This window comes from Penicillium robsamsonii (assembly GCF_028829455.1).
Source record: "Penicillium robsamsonii strain IBT 29466 chromosome Unknown utg000003l_segment0_segment0, whole genome shotgun sequence".
In the NCBI taxonomy this organism is placed as follows: domain Eukaryota; kingdom Fungi; phylum Ascomycota; class Eurotiomycetes; order Eurotiales; family Aspergillaceae; genus Penicillium; species Penicillium robsamsonii.
Window position 1 is genome coordinate 4,716,966 of NW_026643221.1, and position 19,078 is coordinate 4,736,043.

At 49.0% G+C, this 19,078-nt stretch overlaps 9 protein-coding genes across 9 annotated transcripts; 5 read left to right on the plus strand and 4 right to left on the minus strand.

Moving 5' to 3' along the window:
• Window positions 1–397: 397 nt before the first annotated feature.
• On the plus strand, window positions 398–2,121 carry N7447_006534 (uncharacterized protein; the record flags this gene model as incomplete). Its single annotated transcript, XM_057230796.1, has 4 exons — window positions 398–847; window positions 901–1,242; window positions 1,369–1,622; window positions 1,668–2,121. The coding sequence occupies 4 exons, from the start codon at window positions 398–400 to the stop codon at window positions 2,119–2,121; spliced, it is 1,500 nt and encodes a 499-aa protein (XP_057085886.1).
• A 1,352-nt stretch (window positions 2,122–3,473) lies between these two features.
• Window positions 3,474–4,413, minus strand: N7447_006535 (Rab family GTPase; the record flags this gene model as incomplete). Its single annotated transcript, XM_057230797.1, has 5 exons — window positions 3,474–3,821; window positions 3,898–4,089; window positions 4,168–4,194; window positions 4,254–4,273; window positions 4,344–4,413. The coding sequence occupies 5 exons, from the start codon at window positions 4,411–4,413 to the stop codon at window positions 3,474–3,476; spliced, it is 657 nt and encodes a 218-aa protein (XP_057085887.1).
• A 374-nt stretch (window positions 4,414–4,787) lies between these two features.
• On the plus strand, window positions 4,788–7,012 carry N7447_006536 (putative phosphoinositide phosphatase (Sac1); the record flags this gene model as incomplete). Its single annotated transcript, XM_057230798.1, has 3 exons — window positions 4,788–4,992; window positions 5,043–6,769; window positions 6,836–7,012. 3 exons carry the CDS (start codon window positions 4,788–4,790, stop codon window positions 7,010–7,012), a joined length of 2,109 nt encoding a protein of 702 aa, XP_057085888.1.
• An 868-nt stretch (window positions 7,013–7,880) lies between these two features.
• Window positions 7,881–9,645, plus strand: N7447_006537 (tetrahydrofolate synthase; the record flags this gene model as incomplete). The annotated part of the gene is made up of 3 exons (XM_057230799.1): window positions 7,881–7,964; window positions 8,043–8,180; window positions 8,248–9,645. The coding sequence occupies 3 exons, from the start codon at window positions 7,881–7,883 to the stop codon at window positions 9,643–9,645; spliced, it is 1,620 nt and encodes a 539-aa protein (XP_057085889.1).
• Window positions 9,646–10,132: 487 nt separating this feature from the next.
• On the plus strand, window positions 10,133–11,815 carry N7447_006538 (glycylpeptide N-tetradecanoyltransferase swoF; the record flags this gene model as incomplete). The annotated part of the gene is made up of 4 exons (XM_057230800.1): window positions 10,133–10,214; window positions 10,291–10,729; window positions 10,787–11,570; window positions 11,618–11,815. The coding sequence occupies 4 exons, from the start codon at window positions 10,133–10,135 to the stop codon at window positions 11,813–11,815; spliced, it is 1,503 nt and encodes a 500-aa protein (XP_057085890.1).
• Window positions 11,816–13,243: 1,428 nt separating this feature from the next.
• Window positions 13,244–14,555, minus strand: N7447_006539 (RTA1 domain-containing protein; the record flags this gene model as incomplete). Its single annotated transcript, XM_057230801.1, has 3 exons — window positions 13,244–13,370; window positions 13,422–13,983; window positions 14,045–14,555. The coding sequence occupies 3 exons, from the start codon at window positions 14,553–14,555 to the stop codon at window positions 13,244–13,246; spliced, it is 1,200 nt and encodes a 399-aa protein (XP_057085891.1).
• Window positions 14,556–15,102: 547 nt separating this feature from the next.
• On the plus strand, window positions 15,103–15,414 carry N7447_006540 (ABC transporter; the record flags this gene model as incomplete). The annotated part of the gene is given in 2 exon segments (XM_057230802.1): window positions 15,103–15,270; window positions 15,283–15,414. 2 exon segments carry the CDS (start codon window positions 15,103–15,105, stop codon window positions 15,412–15,414), a joined length of 300 nt encoding a protein of 99 aa, XP_057085892.1.
• A 1,108-nt stretch (window positions 15,415–16,522) lies between these two features.
• On the minus strand, window positions 16,523–17,008 carry N7447_006541 (Fatty acid desaturase type 1; the record flags this gene model as incomplete). The annotated part of the gene is made up of 2 exons (XM_057230803.1): window positions 16,523–16,846; window positions 16,919–17,008. The coding sequence occupies 2 exons, from the start codon at window positions 17,006–17,008 to the stop codon at window positions 16,523–16,525; spliced, it is 414 nt and encodes a 137-aa protein (XP_057085893.1).
• Window positions 17,009–17,581: 573 nt separating this feature from the next.
• Window positions 17,582–18,736, minus strand: N7447_006542 (uncharacterized protein; the record flags this gene model as incomplete). The annotated part of the gene is made up of 2 exons (XM_057230804.1): window positions 17,582–18,399; window positions 18,475–18,736. 2 exons carry the CDS (start codon window positions 18,734–18,736, stop codon window positions 17,582–17,584), a joined length of 1,080 nt encoding a protein of 359 aa, XP_057085894.1.
• Between the last annotated feature and the right edge of the window lie 342 nt (window positions 18,737–19,078).

The following is a 19,078-nucleotide window of genomic DNA, read 5'->3' on the forward strand; positions in this document are numbered from 1 at the left end:
TGGCCAGACACAAGCATAAGTTCAATCCACCAAGCTGGCAAGGGTTCAAGTACCAGTGAAATTAAAGACAAAATGTTGCATGACCTGCAAGCCGTAACATCCCCAGTGTAGATCGGAATGCGCGTTAGCCAGTATTACGTAATCACTTTATTCGCACCCGGCCTCGGCAGTCTAGACACTGAACCCTAGAGTCAAGCATCAAACCTATTCGGAATTTAATTCAGGAAAGATTCATTCATTTATAGAGAAGTGGCTACATACTGTACACCTTAATACGAGCCGAGAGACGTGGGAAATTTCTAGCATTTGGGTCTAAAGCACAAGTACAACTAGAGGTACAGTTCCTGTAAAAGACGAGAATATACAGGGTAGAATGAATTCAGCTTCGCTCAAAAGTATGCGCTTACTCAACCCGCAAGCATTGGAGGCGGGCCTCGGCCTCGATGACCTGCGAAAAGAAAAATTGTTAGTGGATCTGTTCCAAATTGCCAAACGGAAATGTGCAACAAAAGCTTACCTCGAGAGCCTGTCTGACTTCAAGAACCTTGCGAACATCACCCAGCCAGTCCTTGCTGAGAATCTTAGCCCAGCCCTGGAGAGTGTTCATTTCCCGAGCGGCGGCATCAACATCGCCCTGCTGCAACAAGTTCTCGGTGCGCACCAGAACGCTCTCCACGTCATCACCCTCGGACAAACCATCCTTCTTGAACATGACCTTGCTCAGGACGAGGCTAGCGGCATGACTGGCCACACCGGCATCCTCGGGCAGCAGGCTAGCCTTGCGGACTTCACTTGCAACTCGGCGGAAACGCTCGAAGATCTGAGTAGTGGAGGGGATACCACGCTGGTAAGCGGTGGGGTTAATAGATGCAATGGCAGCCTCAACGACGGCATCACCAGCAGCAAGCTCTTTTACGGCCACAAGCTCACGGACAAACGGCCGGGGGTCTCAGCACGCTCGACCACGGTGCGAACGGCATCCAGGGCGACCTGCAGCTGCTGAGTCTTGAGGTTGGTGTCGATTACGTCGCTCCATCCAGCAGTCAGCTTCTCAAGCTCATTAATGTCGGCTGTGAGCTCAGTCAACTTGCTCAGACGACCCTCACGCTCGCGTTCGACCAAGCTCTGGACCTGGTGAACATACTTGCGGTTCAGCTCGATGGCCTGCTCAACAAGCTCATTCTGAAGACGCTGCTCAGCAAGCTCCTGAGCATGGCGAAGTTCGGTGTGAACCTTCTGCTGGTATGCCAAAGCTAGCTTCTCGCGCTCGGCCTCGAACTCTTCGCGGAACGAAGCAAGATCAGTGGAGCGTACTTCCTCAAATTGGCGCATCAATTCACGTGCCGAATCATCAAAGGTGGCATGTAGCTTATTAAGCTCCTCCTGGGCGGCGTTGCGAGCGTCACCACGAATAGCAGCGATCTTCTCGGCAATCTTCTCCAGCTCGCCCTTGGCCTTGGCAACAGGCGCGGAATATTTGCTGGAGTTTTCATCGGCGCTGATAACGGTGACGATATCGTTGAAGGTCTTAACCAGATCCTGGACAACGGCGTCATCGGCATCCTGCAACTGGAGCAATTCAATGGCGCTCGCAGATACAGCAGGTTGTCTGGGCTCATCCAGTGAGACGGAGTTCTTCGCCTCGGGCTCAGACTTCGTTTCCTTAGAGCTGTGCTTCGAGGCCGTGTCTTCCTTAGCCTTCATGACCATGGAGTTCCGATCCTCGGGCTTGGCGGCCGCGGACTTGGTTTGGCTCTCGTGGGCACTTGCGTTCATGTGAGCTGCCTTCTTAGAATCGGCGTCGGTCTTCTCTTCTTCAGTAAGCTTCCAAGACAGACCGCTCTTGCTAGGAATTGTGACGGGCTTTCCCTCTGCTCGGGGTGCAGTCGGGAGGTTTTGGTGTCTCAAGGCATTGGGGAAGCGGCGGTAGAAGTCGCGCTCCTCGAAGTAAAGAACGCATTCTTCACCGTAGGGAATGTACTCGGTGAAGAAATCATGGAAGTTGTCAAACTTCAGGGCCAGGAAGATGCTGCCACCATAGGCAAAGCCGGATGTGAGGATCAGATAAATCAAGAACCGACGGAAACGACCGGATTTGCGAGGAGCAGGTGCCGGAGGTGAGGGAGGAAGCTTAGATTCTGCAAGAAAATTGCATTAGGACACGAAGGGTAGGCGTCAATGGTAATTGATGAAGGAGGGGGTCGTCATACCTTGTTCAGCGGCCTTTAAGATGGTCTCCGGAGGGATACTGGATTCGGAGGAAGGGGAAACTGGTGTCGGACCACCGGTGGTAGGGGGCTTAATATCGGCGAAGAATCGCTGCGCATGATGATTGTGAGTATGAAAAGATAGGAAGCTTGTGGATATAGTGGTCTTTACCTGACCTGCCAGCCGGTTGCTTGCACCGGCTCTGGACAGCCATTGCGACGGGATCCGTTGGCGGATAGGGTTCGACAGCAATTGCCGACCCGGAGCAATCGAGGAGCGCAGCATGACGAGCTACACAATCGCCAAAATGAGTGGCTAAAGGTGATCAGAAAGATGGATGAGTAGGAAAACGGGAATTGGTTGCTCAGTTGCGATCCGCTCCGATAATCCTGCGGGCGGTCAGGGTGGTTTTGCGCGCCATTTCATGCCCACTTCTATATACTACTGTGACATCAGAGATGTATAGCTTTTCATTCAATGCAATAAAAGATCAAATAGAGGTTGACCTAGATATGAGAATATGTCATTCCGGATATTGACTTTTGATTTCGGGGGCTCAGTTGTAAGCACTGAACGAGAAAATATATAGACATGAACAACACGCACATAGATTCGAAAACCAGTTAACAAAACATACATCCTTGTTGACCGTATTCAGCACACCAGGTGAGCAGAATGTAAATGTCTATTTGGGTTGCTTGAACCACTAGTATATTGTAGTTCTTCACTGTACATACAAGTGAGGAAAATGTATTATTTGAGCATAACATACTAAGAATTCTGAGAGAGACAAGGGTAACGGGAATAGCAGGAATTCAGCCCAGAACATAGGACGAAAGGAAGAAGAACAGATGCAGACGCCAGGTGAGAAGAAACAAGGAGTACAGAAGGGACAGCACCGTGAAAGCACCGACAGATCCAGCTGCAGCAAATCTAAAGCCAAATTCCACGTGCATCCAGGGAAGTTAAATCCTTCTGCCAACGGGAAACTTGTGAGGCCTCAGTTGAACAGGCTGGGCAAGGACAAAAGAAGCAAAAAAAATCCGAGAGAGTTAGATTGATCATGAACCGAGAGTCTATCCCTCGGTCCCGTAGCGGGTAGGGAATGTGCCAGAGTCCGATCGGCTGATATTGGCGAAAACATAGAAAGTCACAGAGTTATACCACCGATGAATGATGCTGGATATGTGTAGCCTTCGCCTTCTTTCAAACGGTGGGTGGGGCGAGGGCGCACTAGCTAAGGGAGAATATGGTCGAGTGATTGTTTAGCAATTGCACGCACCGGCACCCTGAGTTCCAGGGGCCTCTGGTCGCAAGTCAACGCCGGGCCGAGGGGTCGCCCGCATGTTCCGAGGGCCAGCCTGATCCAGAGGTAGTTTCTTGGCGATGGCAGTGAATAATTCCTTGACATTTATCGAGGACTTGGCGGAGGTTTCGAAGAAAAGCAGGCCTGCTTCACGTGCGTAGGCCTCGGCGTCAGCCTCTTGGATTGCTCGCTTATCAGGGCTCTCTGTGACCAGATCGAGCTTGTTGCCTGCCAGAGCGATCACAATGTTCTCATTCGCTTGGCGCTGGAGTTCCTTCACCCATGACTTGGCTTTGTCTAGCGACGACTATATGGGAGTTTCAAGAATGTTAGCTTCTATATTGATAATGTAGTGAAATACACGATGTAGGATAGGATCATACAGCTTGAGTGATGTCATAGACAACCACAGCGCAGTTGGCATTCCGATAGTACATCGGAGCCAACGACTTATAACGCTCCTGACCAGCGGTATCCCAGATTTCGAACTTGACTGTGGTGGTATCGTCGAGGGAGATGGTCTGTGTCAGGAAGGCGGCTCCGATCGTCGACTCGCGATAATCATCGAATTGGTCCTGAACCGATTAGCATTCTGGTACTCCATGTATGTTCGGCTCGCCGCGGGAAAAATGTGGCGACTATTAAAGACTCACTTTAACGAATCTGAGGACTAGTGAACTCTGGAAGATAGCAGTCAAGTCAGCGGCTGATAAAGAAGATCGCAAGTATTATCCCAAACCTTTCCGACGGCGGACTCTCCTATAAGTACAGCATGTCAGCCATGGCTCCAAATTTGAGAAAAAAGAAGCAAATAAACACCAGAACATACCAAGAAGGACGAGCTTGAACTGAGCAAATCTTGCGCCCGGGCGGGCTCCTGCTGCTTGCCTGGAAGCCATGATCAGGAGAGGATGGAGGGTCGGGGGAGGGTTGAAGAAGGGTCGGGGAAAGGAAGATCAACCGGTAGAGGAACTGTGATATATGATTCAAGGTCTTAAAACCCGGTGGATAGAGAAAAATGGAAGATCCAAACAGTACAAAGATTTAGAGATTCAAAGACCTCGTAGTTTAAGGCAGACAGGAATAGATGACGGAAGGCCCAGCCACAAGAGCAGCGGGGCGGTGTGGCTGCGTACTGACCAGAGTGGCCCGCTGTGTACCTTGTACCTTCCCTGTTGCTTTTTGGGAAACTTGAAACTTGGAAGTGTTTACTTTTGATGCTTGCGCTTTACATTCTCTTGTAATCCTCATTTCTGAAAGTCTGGTTTCAAATATGGCCTCTGTTCACCCGTTTCGGGATATCAACCTACACGCGTCGCCTTCTCACTATGCCTTTACTTCGCCATCATCACGCCAGGCACCCACTCTGGTAGTTGACCGACCAACTGGTGATTTGCGCTTGAACGATGGACCTCTTCCAGGCGCTAAGCGCATTTCCAGTATTGCTGGAATTCTCGGAATCCTCAAGTTGAAGCTTGGTAATCGCGCTCGCAAATAGAAACTCAGGAGGTTGCGCTGACGTTCACAGATAAGTATATCATTGTTATCACCAAAGCCCAGCCCATGGGAAGGTTGCGCGGCCATATGGTGTACAAAGTTGCCGGAACGGAATTCCTTCCTATGCGAGAACGGCCGCTTCACGACACTGACGAAGATGCCTATCTTGCATTGGTGAAAGACCTACTTCGAAGGGGACCCATGTACTTCTCCTACTCGCTAGATATCACCAATAACTTCCAACGACAATCACAAACTCCCCCTAATATTCCGATGTGGAAGGGCGCAGACGACCGCTTCTTCTGGAACCGCTTTATTCAATCCGATTTGATCGATTTTAGCGTTGGGGCAAACGACACAAGTGGAATCCGCTACGGGCCCCAACCAGGGGTTGACCCCTACATCTTGCCAGTGATGTTTGGCATGATGCGCATTACTCCTGCCCGAGTGAAGTCGACATCGTTCACTTTCGCGCTTATCACCCGGCGATCCAGACACCGAGCGGGAACGAGATACTTCTCTCGCGGAATCGACGAGCAAGGAAATGTTTCAAACTACAATGAGACCGAGCAGATTGTGATCTTGAATGACTCGAATGGTGGACTATCTGGGTTTGGTGGAGGTCAATCAATGACCAGTGGCAAAGCTGGGCAGGACCTTCAAGTATACTCTTTTGTGCAAACTCGAGGCAGTGTCCCCGTGTTTTGGGCCGAAATTAACGATCTCAAATACACACCGAAGCTTCAGGTTCGTGGGGTCGAGACTTCCGTCGAAGCTGCGCGGAAACATTTCGCCGAGCAGATTCGCATCTATGGAGAAAATTACATGGTCAATCTCGTCAACCAAAAGGGCAGGGAGGAAAATGTCAAACGGGCATACGAGGAGCTGGTTCGCACATTAGTCACTTCCACATCTGAAAGCACCGAGGCTGATGAACGCACCCCTGAAAAGATGCATGTTTTGGAACCAGGGTTCAAGCAGAAAGAGATGGACCGCCTGCATTATGTGTACTTTGATTTCCACAACGAGACTAAGGGCCTCAAGTGGCACCGCGCAGAGTTGCTCATGGGTCGTCTGAACGATGGGTTGACCCAGGGTGGTTATTTCCGTGGAGTGGAGAGTCCTGGTGCCCCTGGTGGGCAGTTGGATACTCGTTCTACGCAAACGAGTGTTGTCCGGACAAACTGTATGGATTGTCTGGATCGCACCAATGTAGTGCAGAGCATGCTCGGCCGCTGGGCGGTTACACGGCAGCTTATGGATGCAGGCGTTCTTCGGGCCGGGGAAACTGCCAATGATGACCAGGAGTTTGAGAACCTCTTCCGGAATATCTGGGCAGACAACGCAGATGTGGTCTCCAAGTCTTATTCCGGTACTGGTGCCCTGAAGACTGATTTCACTCGGACTGGCAAACGTACGCGGGCTGGCATGCTGCAAGATCTGAACAATTCCATCACGCGATATGTACGCAACAACTTTATGGATGGCCCTCGACAAGATGGGTTCGACGTATTTTTGGGCACCTATATCCCGTCAGATTCAACGTTTGCCAACATCCAGCTATTCCTTGATCAGCGACCACTAGTCATCCAGTCGATTCCATATGTTCTCGCTGCCAGTGTGTTCATGGTTCTGGTAGCACTTTTCACAAAACGGATGCCTGATGCAACTGTCTGGCCGCTCCGCCTGTTTATGGTCTTCTGGTTGCTGGTGGCCGTCTACTGTTTCCGTTTCGTGCACGGACATGGCATGCTCTACGTAAGTTTATTCCCATCCTTACAAACTTGAAGATTTGTCTCACTGACCCTATTTTTTTGTCTACAGGTCAATTGGCCCAAGCTAAACACGCCGGTCGCTGGCGCCGAGGGCTATCAGGATGCTCTCATCAAAGCGCGCTCCGATCCCATTGTCGGCAAATGGCTTCCTGCCAGACGACACCAGCGTGGTATTAGCAATGCCCGTCTTGTCTTTTTGGAAGAGGGCAAGACTAGGATTGAGTAGATGTTTCACCCATTCCGGCGTTCTTGGGCTATTTTTTCCTACCCTTTGTCCCCATATTCGGTACACTTCATGGCTGTATGTTTTATTACCATTCTTTTCACCACTACAGGCCCGCCGGCATTTTCCTTGCTGTTTCTTTCCCCTTCAATTTTAATCATCTTTCATCTTTGTTCGATACAATGTTTCTTCCTCGAAGTCACCAGATTTTCCAGCCGTATGCTGCTGTTGAGATTTTCTAAATCGTCCCCATTGTTCCTGCGGTAGATTCTCCCTCGAAGCTCCCGAAGAGCTTAGCCAATACATGAACACCTTCGAAGATTACATTCATCTTGAACTTTAGTTATGTGAATGTAAGGTTTCGTACATATTTCAACCTTATAACAGTGGAATAGACAGGGATACCGAGGGTAGGAAGGAATACCATGAACATGGGGGTATTAGCCTTTATGTATGTCTTTTCCAACCTTGTCCTTCTGAGGTTAGATTTCGTATGTAAACATATCATCTTTCTATAACACCTGATCTTGCGACCTAGATTGATGCGATTACAACGCGTGTCTAGATATCAAATCAGAGTAAGGGTTTTCTATACTTTCACTCTGCGAATTATTATACAACTACCCGTGGAATACTTTATTCACTTGTGAAATAAAAACAACTGTCCCACGGGTGTATGTTGTAGGTATAGATCACTTCAGTCTGGTTCTAGTATGTTAGCAAGCACGTGATCTTTCCGAACAGCGCCCAAATCAGTTTCCCGAGGAGAGCGGGTGGGATCAACCAGAGAATCATAAACTGGTAGAGATACTGGGGTTTCTTTAATCACCCCTGCTCATTTGAGGACTTCAGGTACGGGCTTCAATTGTTCATGAAAGGGGTTTGGAGCTCTATTTGCTGGCAGCTTTGCGCACGGCGATTTTCGACTTCGCCCACCATGACTCGAACATATGAGGTATGCCACTCGGGCCTTTGCGATATGGGACGAATTCCTCCCGAAAGTTATAGCACATGCTGACTTTGGAATGAATAGGCTGCGATTGCGTCTCTCAACTCACTACAAACCAACTTTGCGATTGTGGAAGCGTTCAAGAAGTCCAAAACGAGACAGGAGATCAACGAATTATCCCTCCCGGAGACAGTGGAGTGGCTGAAGCGCATTGGATACAAGGTGCGCTGATGGCAGGGATCTTGATTCCTTATGAGTGAAGCTGATGTGAGATCGTTGCGTTCTCTAGCCTTCTGACTTAAATCGGCTGAACGCAATTCATGTGGCCGGCACGAAAGGCAAGGGCTCGACCTCCGCATTTATCTCCACGATCCTCTCCCAATACACACGAAAAGATGCGAATCAGCCCGGATCCAACCTTAAGATCGGTCTCTACACCTCCCCGCACCTTCGATTCGCACGCGAGCGCATAAAGATCAACAATGCTCCATTGTCCGAAGAGCAGTTTGCGCGCTATTTCTTCGAAGTATGGGATCGTCTTGAGCAATCTGCTAAACTGGCGGGCCAGGATCCCGCCGGGCCTGCGGCGAAACCACAATATTTCCGATACTTGACCGTGATGGCATTCCACACCTACCTGAGCGAGGGCGTGGACGCCGCGGTGATCGAATGTGGAATCGGCGGTCAATATGACTGTACCAACGTGATCCCACGACCCAAGGTGACAGCGATTAGCAGTCTTGGAATTGATCACGTTGATTTGCTTGGACATACGATTGAGGAAATCGCGTGGCACAAGGGTGGCATTTTCAAGCCGGGCGTGAATGGATTCGCGGCACCGCAGCCTGCGGGCGCGGAACAAGTTTTGGCTAAACGCGCCGAGGAGGCTGGCGCTCATCTGGAAATTGTGGCTGGCCATTCTGAGCTTTGCCCCGAGAGCAGCAAGGTCACCCTTGGGTTGGCTGGAGACTTCCAGTATACCAATGCCTCGGTCGCAGTGGCAGTTGCCGCGGACTTCTTGCGCCAGGTTGGCATGGAGGTCCCGGAAAATATCATGAAAGAACCACTACCGGCGAAGTTCAAGATCGGGCTCGAGGAAACTCGCCTGGGTGGTAGATGTGAGACCCGATTTGAGAAGAATGTCTCTTGGTATATTGATGGCGGTCATACTTTGGAGAGCATCCGGCTGGCTGGCCAGTGGTTTGCATCGCGGATCAAGGCCGACTCATCGTCCGAAGATGTAGCCGCCAAGAAGACACGAATTTTAATTTTCAACCAACAAACTCGCAACAGCACAGCTCTTGCTCGTGCTCTCCACGAGACCCTATCGTCTGCCCTTGGAAACGACCATCCATTCACTCACGCCCTATTCTGCACGAACATCACCTACAAACAGGCCGGATTCCGACCTGACTTGGTCAGTATGAACACCAACGCTGATGACCTTGAACTTCTCCGAGTCCAAAAGTCTCTTGCTGTAGAGTGGAATACTATTGACCCCCGCGCTCAAACACATGTTTTTGGTACAATCGAGGAGGCTGTTGATTTTGCGCGGGAGGTTGCGAGCCAGGAACGCAAAGTCCTACAGAAGGACGAAGCCCCGGTCATGACCTTTGTCACCGGCAGTATCCATTTGGTTGGAGGATTCCTCGACGTGGTCGAGACAAAACCACCTACCAATGAGTGATTCCCAGATGATTGGTAGCCCGGAGCTCCAATGACTTTTGCATTCTTGTATCAACTTGAGACATGCTTTTGGTTTAGCATAGAACGGACATAGAGGTGTTTTTGCTTGGATTTCAACAATTCTCTAATTCTCAACATACATTTTCAATTTACCACGCATTTAAATGATAACATGTTCACACCTTGTAGGTGTTTTAGACCAACATTTTGCATATACGAATGCCGAGGTTCCTGTAGGCCACTTAGAGTTCATAGGGGTCTTCACTCTTCACAGTGGAGAATGAAGTACTTCGTACAAGGTGAAACGTGTCCATAAATAATAGTCATCGAGTATCTTTATATTGTTGTAAATAACGTGCATAGTGCGTTGTCTAGAGCCCGTTCCTGTATTATTTTAAAGTCAAATTGCCCGCCCGCCCCCCCACCAGAAGATCCGCGGTGTTTGAAACGTGGGACCTCTTCCTTCCTCAACACCCCAACAACACATCATGTCTGATTCCAGCGACAAGAAGGGAAAAGCTCCTAAGCGCAACGAAGACGAGTCTGGGACTCCATCCGACTCGGGCAATGGTAGGCCTCTCCATCCAGCCTCCCTAGGCACCAAGCAACCGCAGATTCACGTCTGCTGACATTCGAACTCCAAAAGCTGGAAAGAAGCTTCCCCCGAAGTTTGCTTCTTTGCTCCTCGAACAGAACCCCGCCCTGAAGAACGAGCTAGCTACGATGGACAAGGACCAGGCCGCCGCGCTACTGCACAACATGGACCTCTCGCAGATGTTGACCGGATTGGCAGTGGGAGGCAAGAACCAGAAGGATATGGCCTCGTACAAATTTTGGCAGACACAACCAGTGCCTGCTTTTGAAGAAGCCGGAAAGAAGCAGATTACCCAAGGACCTATCAAGACCATTGATCCCGAGAAGGTCTCCAAGACTCCCGATGCGCTTATTGAGGGGTTCGAGTGGTGCACTCTTGATCTGACGAACGAGGAGGAGTTGAAAGAGCTATACGAGCTTCTTAATAAGCATTATGTCGAGGATGATAACGCCATGTTCCGCTTCAATTACTCGGAATCCTTCCTGCATTGGTACGGTTGAGCCTTGGACTTTGTACCTATGCCAGACCGCTAATATTATATAAATAGGGCCCTGATGTCTCCTGGATGGAAGAAGGAATGGCACGTTGGTGTGCGCGCCACAAAGTCGCGCAAGCTGGTTGCATCCATCTGCGGTGTCCCGACTGAACTCCGCGTCCGCGGCGAGCGCATCAAAGTGACGGAGATCAACTTCCTGTGTATCCACAAGAAGCTCCGCTCCAAGCGCCTGACTCCCGTTTTGATCAAGGAGATTACCCGCCGCTGCTACCTCAGGGGCATCTACCAGGCCATCTACACTGGTGGTATCATCCTGCCCACACCCGTCAGCTCTTGCCGATACTACCACCGTTCTCTCGATTGGTTGAAGCTCTACGACGTTGGCTTCTCGCCTCTTCCACATGGCTCGACCAAGGCCCGCATGATCACTAAGAACCATCTCCCTAGCGAGACATCGACCCCTGGTCTACGCCCTATGGAATCTAAGGACATTGATGCCGTCTTTGATCTGCTGGAGCGATACATGCGGCGCTTCGAATTGAACCAGGCCTTTACACGGGAAGAAATTGATCACTGGCTGGTTTACAAAGAGAAACCCGGCAAGGAGCAGGTTGTCTGGTCATACGTTGCCGAAGACCCGGAAACTCACAAGATCACCGACTTTGTCTCGTTCTACAACCTCGAGTCTACTGTGATCGATCACCCCAAGCACGACACCGTCCGTGCCGCATACCTGTACTACTACGCGACCGAGACCGCGTTCTCTGACGACAAGAAGGCTTTCAAGGATCGCTTGCAGCTTTTGATGAACGATGCCCTGATTTGCGCAAAGCAGGTATGTTATAACATGTTATATCTGATTCTATATGCTAATCCAGTTAGGCTCGCTTCGATGTCTTCAATGCTCTCACCTCGCACGACAACCCCCTCTTCCTGGAGGATCTCAAGTTCGGTGCCGGTGATGGCCAGCTCCACTTTTACCTATACAACTACCGTGCTGCACCTATTGGCGGTGGAATTAACGAGAAAAATTTGCCTGACGAGTCGAAGATGGGAGGTGTCGGTATCGTCATGCTCTAGGCTTGGCTCTTTGGCTAGTAAATCTAACGTCGGATACCCCGAAAACGAATTTCTTTGCCTTGTATCAACCCATTTTATACACGAAGATCATTAGGCCAGATTTGCAGCTGCTAGTAGCGAATTTAGTGTCGGCCCCAACGTGGAAAACACTGGACGTACTCGAGATATTTTGCGAAGATCTATTACGAATGCTCAACTTTCCCTCTTGATATATTATGAAGAAGCTACCGGATGGGGTAAGATCGGTCTAATGCAAGGAGGCTTGATCTAAAACGAGGTCCCTGACTAGACAGACAAGCCGAGACATCGAACCTCCCCAGGGGAGTGGCTCTGGTATCATTGTTTGCGTTTTCATGGCACCATCGGTGTGCAAAATGTCTTCAACCAGCCTTCTCACGAGGTCGATCGCCTGATCAAGCTAAACTTCCTCGATGATACCTTCTAACCCTAGAGAATCGCATTGCGGACACCGTCTCCTCCGACTACCAGTGTGACCCACAAAGCAGCACCGATCTCAGTGTTATAATTGCTGCATATCATCCTCCCTATCTGCCATTGTCGCTGTTCTTGAGACTCGGATGATTTTGGATCCTGGAAGCTTCCCATACTTGATACTGCAGCGCCGACTCAACTAGTCTCTATAATTTCGTTCGTATCAAACAGGTTGGGATCTCCCTCGAAGAAACCCCATTAAACTGTTCCTTCTCATATTGAAATTTGGCTCGGCATTCAAGGCTGTGTGGATACGCCGAGCCTCGTTTCAGACAGAAGTCATATTCAATCCCAGTGCTTTGTTATGTGTGCAACCATATCAGACATGGTGTTCCGTCGAGCTGTGTATGCGATGACTAGATGCCATATATAATACAATACGTGGAATACCATATCTTCCCAGTACCATACTAGTATGTAGTTAATTGTGAAACGTAAGGTTCAAGAAAGTCAAGGATGTGTTGAGTTACAGTGGTTTATTGGATTTGCTGCCATCGGATTTTGAAGTTCATCGATTCTGGGATAGTACAGTGATTTGTAAAATAAGTGTTTATTGATCTGGGGTTATAGATTATCTTTGTCGCCATCTAGTTATCTTTTGTGAAGTAAAAAGTACATGATTTCAAGTAGATATGGCGCCTCTAGGCCCCATACAAGAATCAAGTGGTTTAGTAGTAAGATACGCTGTATTTTTCTATATATGAGCCTGAATGATCCTTAAGCCAAGGGGTATGTGCAAGACACCTATAACAAGTCCATGGGCCGCTTTCATTGAACACCTGGTCCATATGTTTGTTCTTAAATTGCGTGTATGATCGGGAGCAGAAAGTGAGAATGCAAAAGAGAATGCAAGAGAGAAGAAAAGGATGGGAAGAAGAACGTAAATTTGAGAGCAGAATGCGATTCATTACCGGATCAACGGCAAAAGATATTGACTCAGCGACGGGTAGTGTATGTATCGCGGTAGGGGGATGATTCTCGGCTTTGGAGTGGCATATCGCCATATATGTCATGATCGGGTAGTCGTTGCATATTATGCTGGCCCTTGCGTGGCTTCCGGCAGCTTCGACAGCAACATCCACCACAACAGCCACAGCCATTGCAGCAGAGCCACTTGCCGATGCCACTCGAGGGCATTTTCGCATCTGGACCCTGTAGCACAGCACCCGGCGGCGCAAAGTTCCAGATGAGAATGGCCAAGGCCATAGGAAAACCATCAAACACATACATATACCATTCATGGTACGGAATGGGATTTGCCTCATGGTAGCCGGCGGAAAATTCAACCAAGCGGTAGATGATGCGCACTGTAATGGCGAGCAAACTGCCATATAGGGCATAGAGCAATCGACGCCAGTTCAGCTTCCCGACAGGCAGTCGGCCAGCTCGCTCCAGCTTCAGCATCAATAGGTGGAACTGCACAGCCAGTACCAAAAAGCACACGATGAAGAACTCCTGGATTCCGATGCCTCCCATGTAGAGATGGATGCCGTCCATTTCTTGCTGGTCTGTACCATTCGCCATGAAGCCACCGATCATCTGGATAATGAAGGAGACAAAGTCAAGCAAGACAAATATCTTGGCTAGCAGGGAGGGCTTGAACATGCCGATGCGACGCTCGGGGACGAAGAAATGTATCATGCGAGCCAGGACCATGTAGTCAAATGCATTGACCCCTATATCCACAGTCAGTATCATAGAATTGCGGTGTACCAAATAAGAAGTTGAGGGCCGTACATAATGGTGCCAAAAGAATAAACATTTGGGCGACTGTCACAACAGTTTCATTCTGCTGGTTGCGGGTGCTGAAGGCGCGGACCGCGTAAGCTACGGTCTCCCACGAGACTCCCATAATGATAACCCAGGCAAAGCCTGCATTGTAAATAGTTGCTTGCACAAAGTGAGCCATCATGAGGAGTCCGAAAATAACAGCGGCAGCAACTGCAGCTCCAAAAGACGGGTAATATAGGTACAAGGCGTCGCACGCCGAGGGTGGTACCCAACCATATTTGTCAGGCGCTATGGTAGGCGTACATGTGTTGGAGGGTAAGTCCAGGCTTAAGGTCAAATGGAATTCAAAGTCATCTGTTGTGGTGGTTGCTGTGGTGGTCTCCGGGTTCGTCGCTGTGGTGGGGGTGGCATCCCGCGGTAACACCCCGGTCTGGGGGGCAGCCGTTTGGACTGGGGATGCCCGGGCCATCATGGCCGATACCACCATAAACAACAACCCCGAAATCGGAAATCGCATAATGACAATACAACAATTAAAGAAGGAATGTATCAGGTCACAATGCCTAAGAGAGAATGCGAAAGTATAGAAGAGATAGACACAGTAAAACCCATTTCAAAGCGCTCAAGCAGTTAGTTTATACCAATGTCTGATGCCTGGAGAATTAACATACATCCTTGCGACATCTGAATTATGGTTGCCTTGAAATAGAGATGAGAGGGTCCAGAAGCTAGTTAAAAATAGCCCTGGAGACATGAGGTTTAAAGCTAGTTGGAGTGTTGGTATTTGGTATTAATACACATTACACATTATATAGACGCCTTATAGTTGGCCCCCAAACATACCCATGTCCTCAATCTCTACTGTAGGCGAGCTAAAATCACCTTCCCTGGAACTTTGCAAAAAGGGAAACGGAATTTAGGCAACAATGTGTGACTGCTGCTCAGAACGTCTTTAGTCCTACGTTTAGCGGACCGACACCGTGGCTTTGGCTTCACTCTGCGATTGGAAGAGATCTTTTTATTATCCTGCCATGTGCGCTATCTCCGCTCTATCTACCGCCACAATGTTCCCGCTGAAGCTGCAGCTCTCTATTGACTCGGGGGCTCCTACTATTCCGAGGGAGACATGTATACCAGCCTCCGCCCCGTGGCTCGCATTGGCGATTATTCATCGAAGCCTATGGGAACCTCTGGTAAAATTAACTGGCCATCTCATCTACTGGACCACCCCTGTGTGCCTCTAGATAAAAGCTGCGAGCAACAATGGCGACAACGACTACCAGAGACATATGGTCCTGGAGCATCTCAGCTTCGAGGCCCGGTCGTCCAGTGTCAACTTTGTGGTTAGCCTAGTCGCCTGTGAAAAGACTACCTGATTGCTGGCTGTTCTTGGAGAAGTGAGTCAATATTGTGGCCGGCTGGAAGTGTCAGTCCATCTCGCTTTCGGCATCACACAGTCCCCCCATCTCATTGCAGGCACGATTCGCGAAAATGTCGACTCTTTCGGTACGACAGCCGATGCCCATGAAAATGAACTAGTACTCAAAGAAGTGCACTTGGGGGAAACAGTGGCTTCATGAGGAGATATACACGTCCGACTCTCGGATGGCCTGTTCAGTGCTGGGCAGTAGCAACTGCTATGTCTAGCTCGAGCTATGATCCGCCTGGGAGAGACGGACTGAGCAGTATAAGAGATATTTGTCATCACTTTACATCTCACACTATTATTGCATTTTCCCAATGCACTTCCACCATTCTAGATGCTGACCGCGTCGCGGTGGTGTCAGACGGGGTCATTGTCAAACTGGGCCATCCAGGCGAGCTTCTAGCTCTCGATTCTCCCAGTCGTTTCATGTCTCTACGAGGTGACAGCTGTCTGCAATTGATCTTTTGAGATTCTACAGGAGGTTATTTAGCTATTACCATTGTGGATCGCCGTTCCCTGTGCGTCTCGGCTACCTGGTAGTAGTGTGGTGCGTATCGCCGTGCTTACTGCTGTGTAAGAGTATTCAAATAATAAAATTGTCAGATCCATGAATTATCAAGCATTGAGTTCCATAATACATTGCAGCCTTGGGAAAGCTGATCGAATGCATGTCAGCACCTACTCAAGCTAAGTCAATGCGCGTCAGCACTAAGAAAAGTTAGCCCTAGCGGGCATGTCTCGGGAATAAACCGTTGTAATATGTATTTCCGTCTGTATCTCGTGTTTAGTGTTTCATCATGCTTTGTAATTTATATAGCGTAGTAGGACCTGCGGATGTATCATGATGTCTTCCATTCAGTGTATTATCTGTACTAACTATTGATTTCCACTTTCCTAAACACACTGGCGCATTCATTCCCAGCAAGAAACCTATTTGACCCTGACCCGATAGCTTAGATGCGCCATCTCTTTTTACATTGTAGGAAATTGCTAACTGCGCCTCCTGACAGCTAAAAAAGGAAATACCTTTAACTCTACGTCCGACCCTCCCATTAGCTTCATCGCCGCTTAAATTCGCTATTCCGTTTGGAATGCAGCTCGGCGAATCGCCGAGTGCGACTGCGTAACAGGTTTTCCCGTTGCTCTAGAGTCATTGTTCTTTGCTCGACACCAATTGGAACCATGCATCGAGCCAGGTGCGCATAGTCCTTTTGCAGCAGATTAACAGTTAGCATGAGATAATCCAAATTTTGGAACATGAGCGCCCGCTCGTCATAGCGTTCCTGGTCCCGAAGAAGCGCCACGGGATGCCCCATCCAGTGTCGCCGAGGATGCAGATGGTGTGATGTGTGGTAACCGTCGTTGAAGCAGAATCGATTGCTCTGGTGAGAAAGATGTCAGTTCAGGCAGTCCATCCGAATGGAATGGACTAACTACATCGGGTGAAAACTTACGGCAACATCGATCAAGGTAATACTAGACCGGAAATCCGACAAAGGATCATTAGGACCCACAAAGGCGTGCTGGCCCCAATTGCCCGCCATCAATCCCACACGAAGTGTCCCAATGCCCACGGCTGACCGGGCCTATGATAGTGCAAAGGATGCACTTTCGGCCAAGGAGTATAAACTGCAATCACAGAAACGAACAATAAAGAAGAGATGCTTTAAGATAGGCGACAGGTACTTAATCGTATTGGTGGCTGCTGGTTAAATGAAGATCGAGGTATCAACTTCTGTAAGGACGCGGATCGTGATCACTAACGATGTTCTATTAGGGGATCCTCGACTATTGGAGACGATGAGCGAAGATACCATGGCATCTCTTATACCTATTACCCAAGCTATGTCTACTAGTATTGCACTTCAAATACTAATTCGATATCCCCTAGAGGGCTATGTCTTGAACCCTTTCTTTTTAGATCGCAAGCTACGCTCGAAATACTTTAAATTATAATGAGATGCTTAAAGCAGCAACATTGCATTATTCTGAGCGATATCAATCATCGACAGCACGATTCTCTCCCACCCTTTCTTTTTGAATAGCAAGCTTCGTTCGAAATACTTAAATCATAATGCGATAATTAAAGTAGCAACGTGGCATGGTTCTAAGAGATATCAACCAGAAATAGCACAATTCTCTCCGTCCTCTTCATCATCTCCACCCGATTCCTCCTCCTCCTCCTCCTCCTCGTATTCGACGACCATAACTTTTCGTCCTTGATACCATGCACGCGCGACAAGGTGGCATGATTCTGGAACAATGATATCGAAGGGAAGTCCCTCGGTCAAAGGGGAATCATTTGATTCCGAACTCAAGAGCTGACGCCGTCGGAAATCCTTCTCCCAGTTACGTAGAGAGATATTCCGTCGTAGAGTTAGCGTTGTTAGTGGTGAGGCCTCAATCGCTTCGGCGAGCATTTTATCGATCCATGCGATAATCTTAGCCTTATGAAGACGCCATTCAAATGACACAGAAGAGAAAAGCCGCCGTTCGGAGTCTATAAACCAGAACTGATATGCATTACTATCCGTCGTGATCCTGAAAGCAATAGCATGAATCTTTTGGATTCTGGCCCGACTGGCCTGTATAGCTGCGAGATACGTAGCCATTTGTGAGTTGGCAAGGGAAAATTCGTAACCCCGCTTAGCTTCTATAGCAATCAACGTCGCATCAATACTATCTCGAGGATCATCATAGCAAAGTAACCAGTCGGTATGGCCACTGACATGCGTATCGCCGAGTAGAAGATCGACGTCTACCTCCGGATAGAGCTGTAGATATTCGAGCGCCCCTTTAGCAGAAAGGTGATAGAGCCGATCAAGAATCAACAGCTCGACAATGACGCGTACAGAGGCTTCTGACCTATCGATTCTGTGATAGCGGGAGCTTTGAAGTCGTTGGATAATAGTGTCCACATCAGCAGAGAGGGAAGCTGGGGGAACATGGTCGATGTCTTAGCGATCCCAAATATGTTCTTACGGATTATGCGTCACCTACAGAATAGTACACGCCTGGTCAAGAGATTTGAATTTCCCAGCAGCATAATGGACGCCGGCGGTTTTCTTTGTCAGCGCGAGTTGTTGCATCAAGGGTGATAACACTGTAAGCCTTTGAACCGCACGGGATCGAACAACAGGATCATTGCTGCTCATATCTGCTAGCATACCCGGAAAGCTGACAATAGTTTCGAACACGTCGGGATCAACTGCAGGAACGATTTTTCGCCGCTTTGTTGACCGGCGAGCCTGGCTTGGGGTCGACGACTGCATGCTTGACTCCAATGCTTGGCAACAGGGATGATCTTGATAAAGCCAATGACACGATCGTAAGACAGTGACTAAGTGGGTCCGCTATTACGTAATTTTAGCTAATTCGCTGCCTCAGGCAGCAAATAAAGAGTCTAGAGCCATCCTGCCTCAGGCAGAATACCTGACGTCCGCTGATGGAAGGGCGCAGTTTACTATTTATTGTTTGTTGACACTGCTTTTGTTGGAGCTGTCTTTATCGTTCTGAACCACTTAATTCCCCCAGTCTTTCTATTCTTCCAATTTCTCGCTTGATTTCAGCTCTTGAGCACTGTGACGGAACACGCAGGTGTAGCCAGCAGTGGG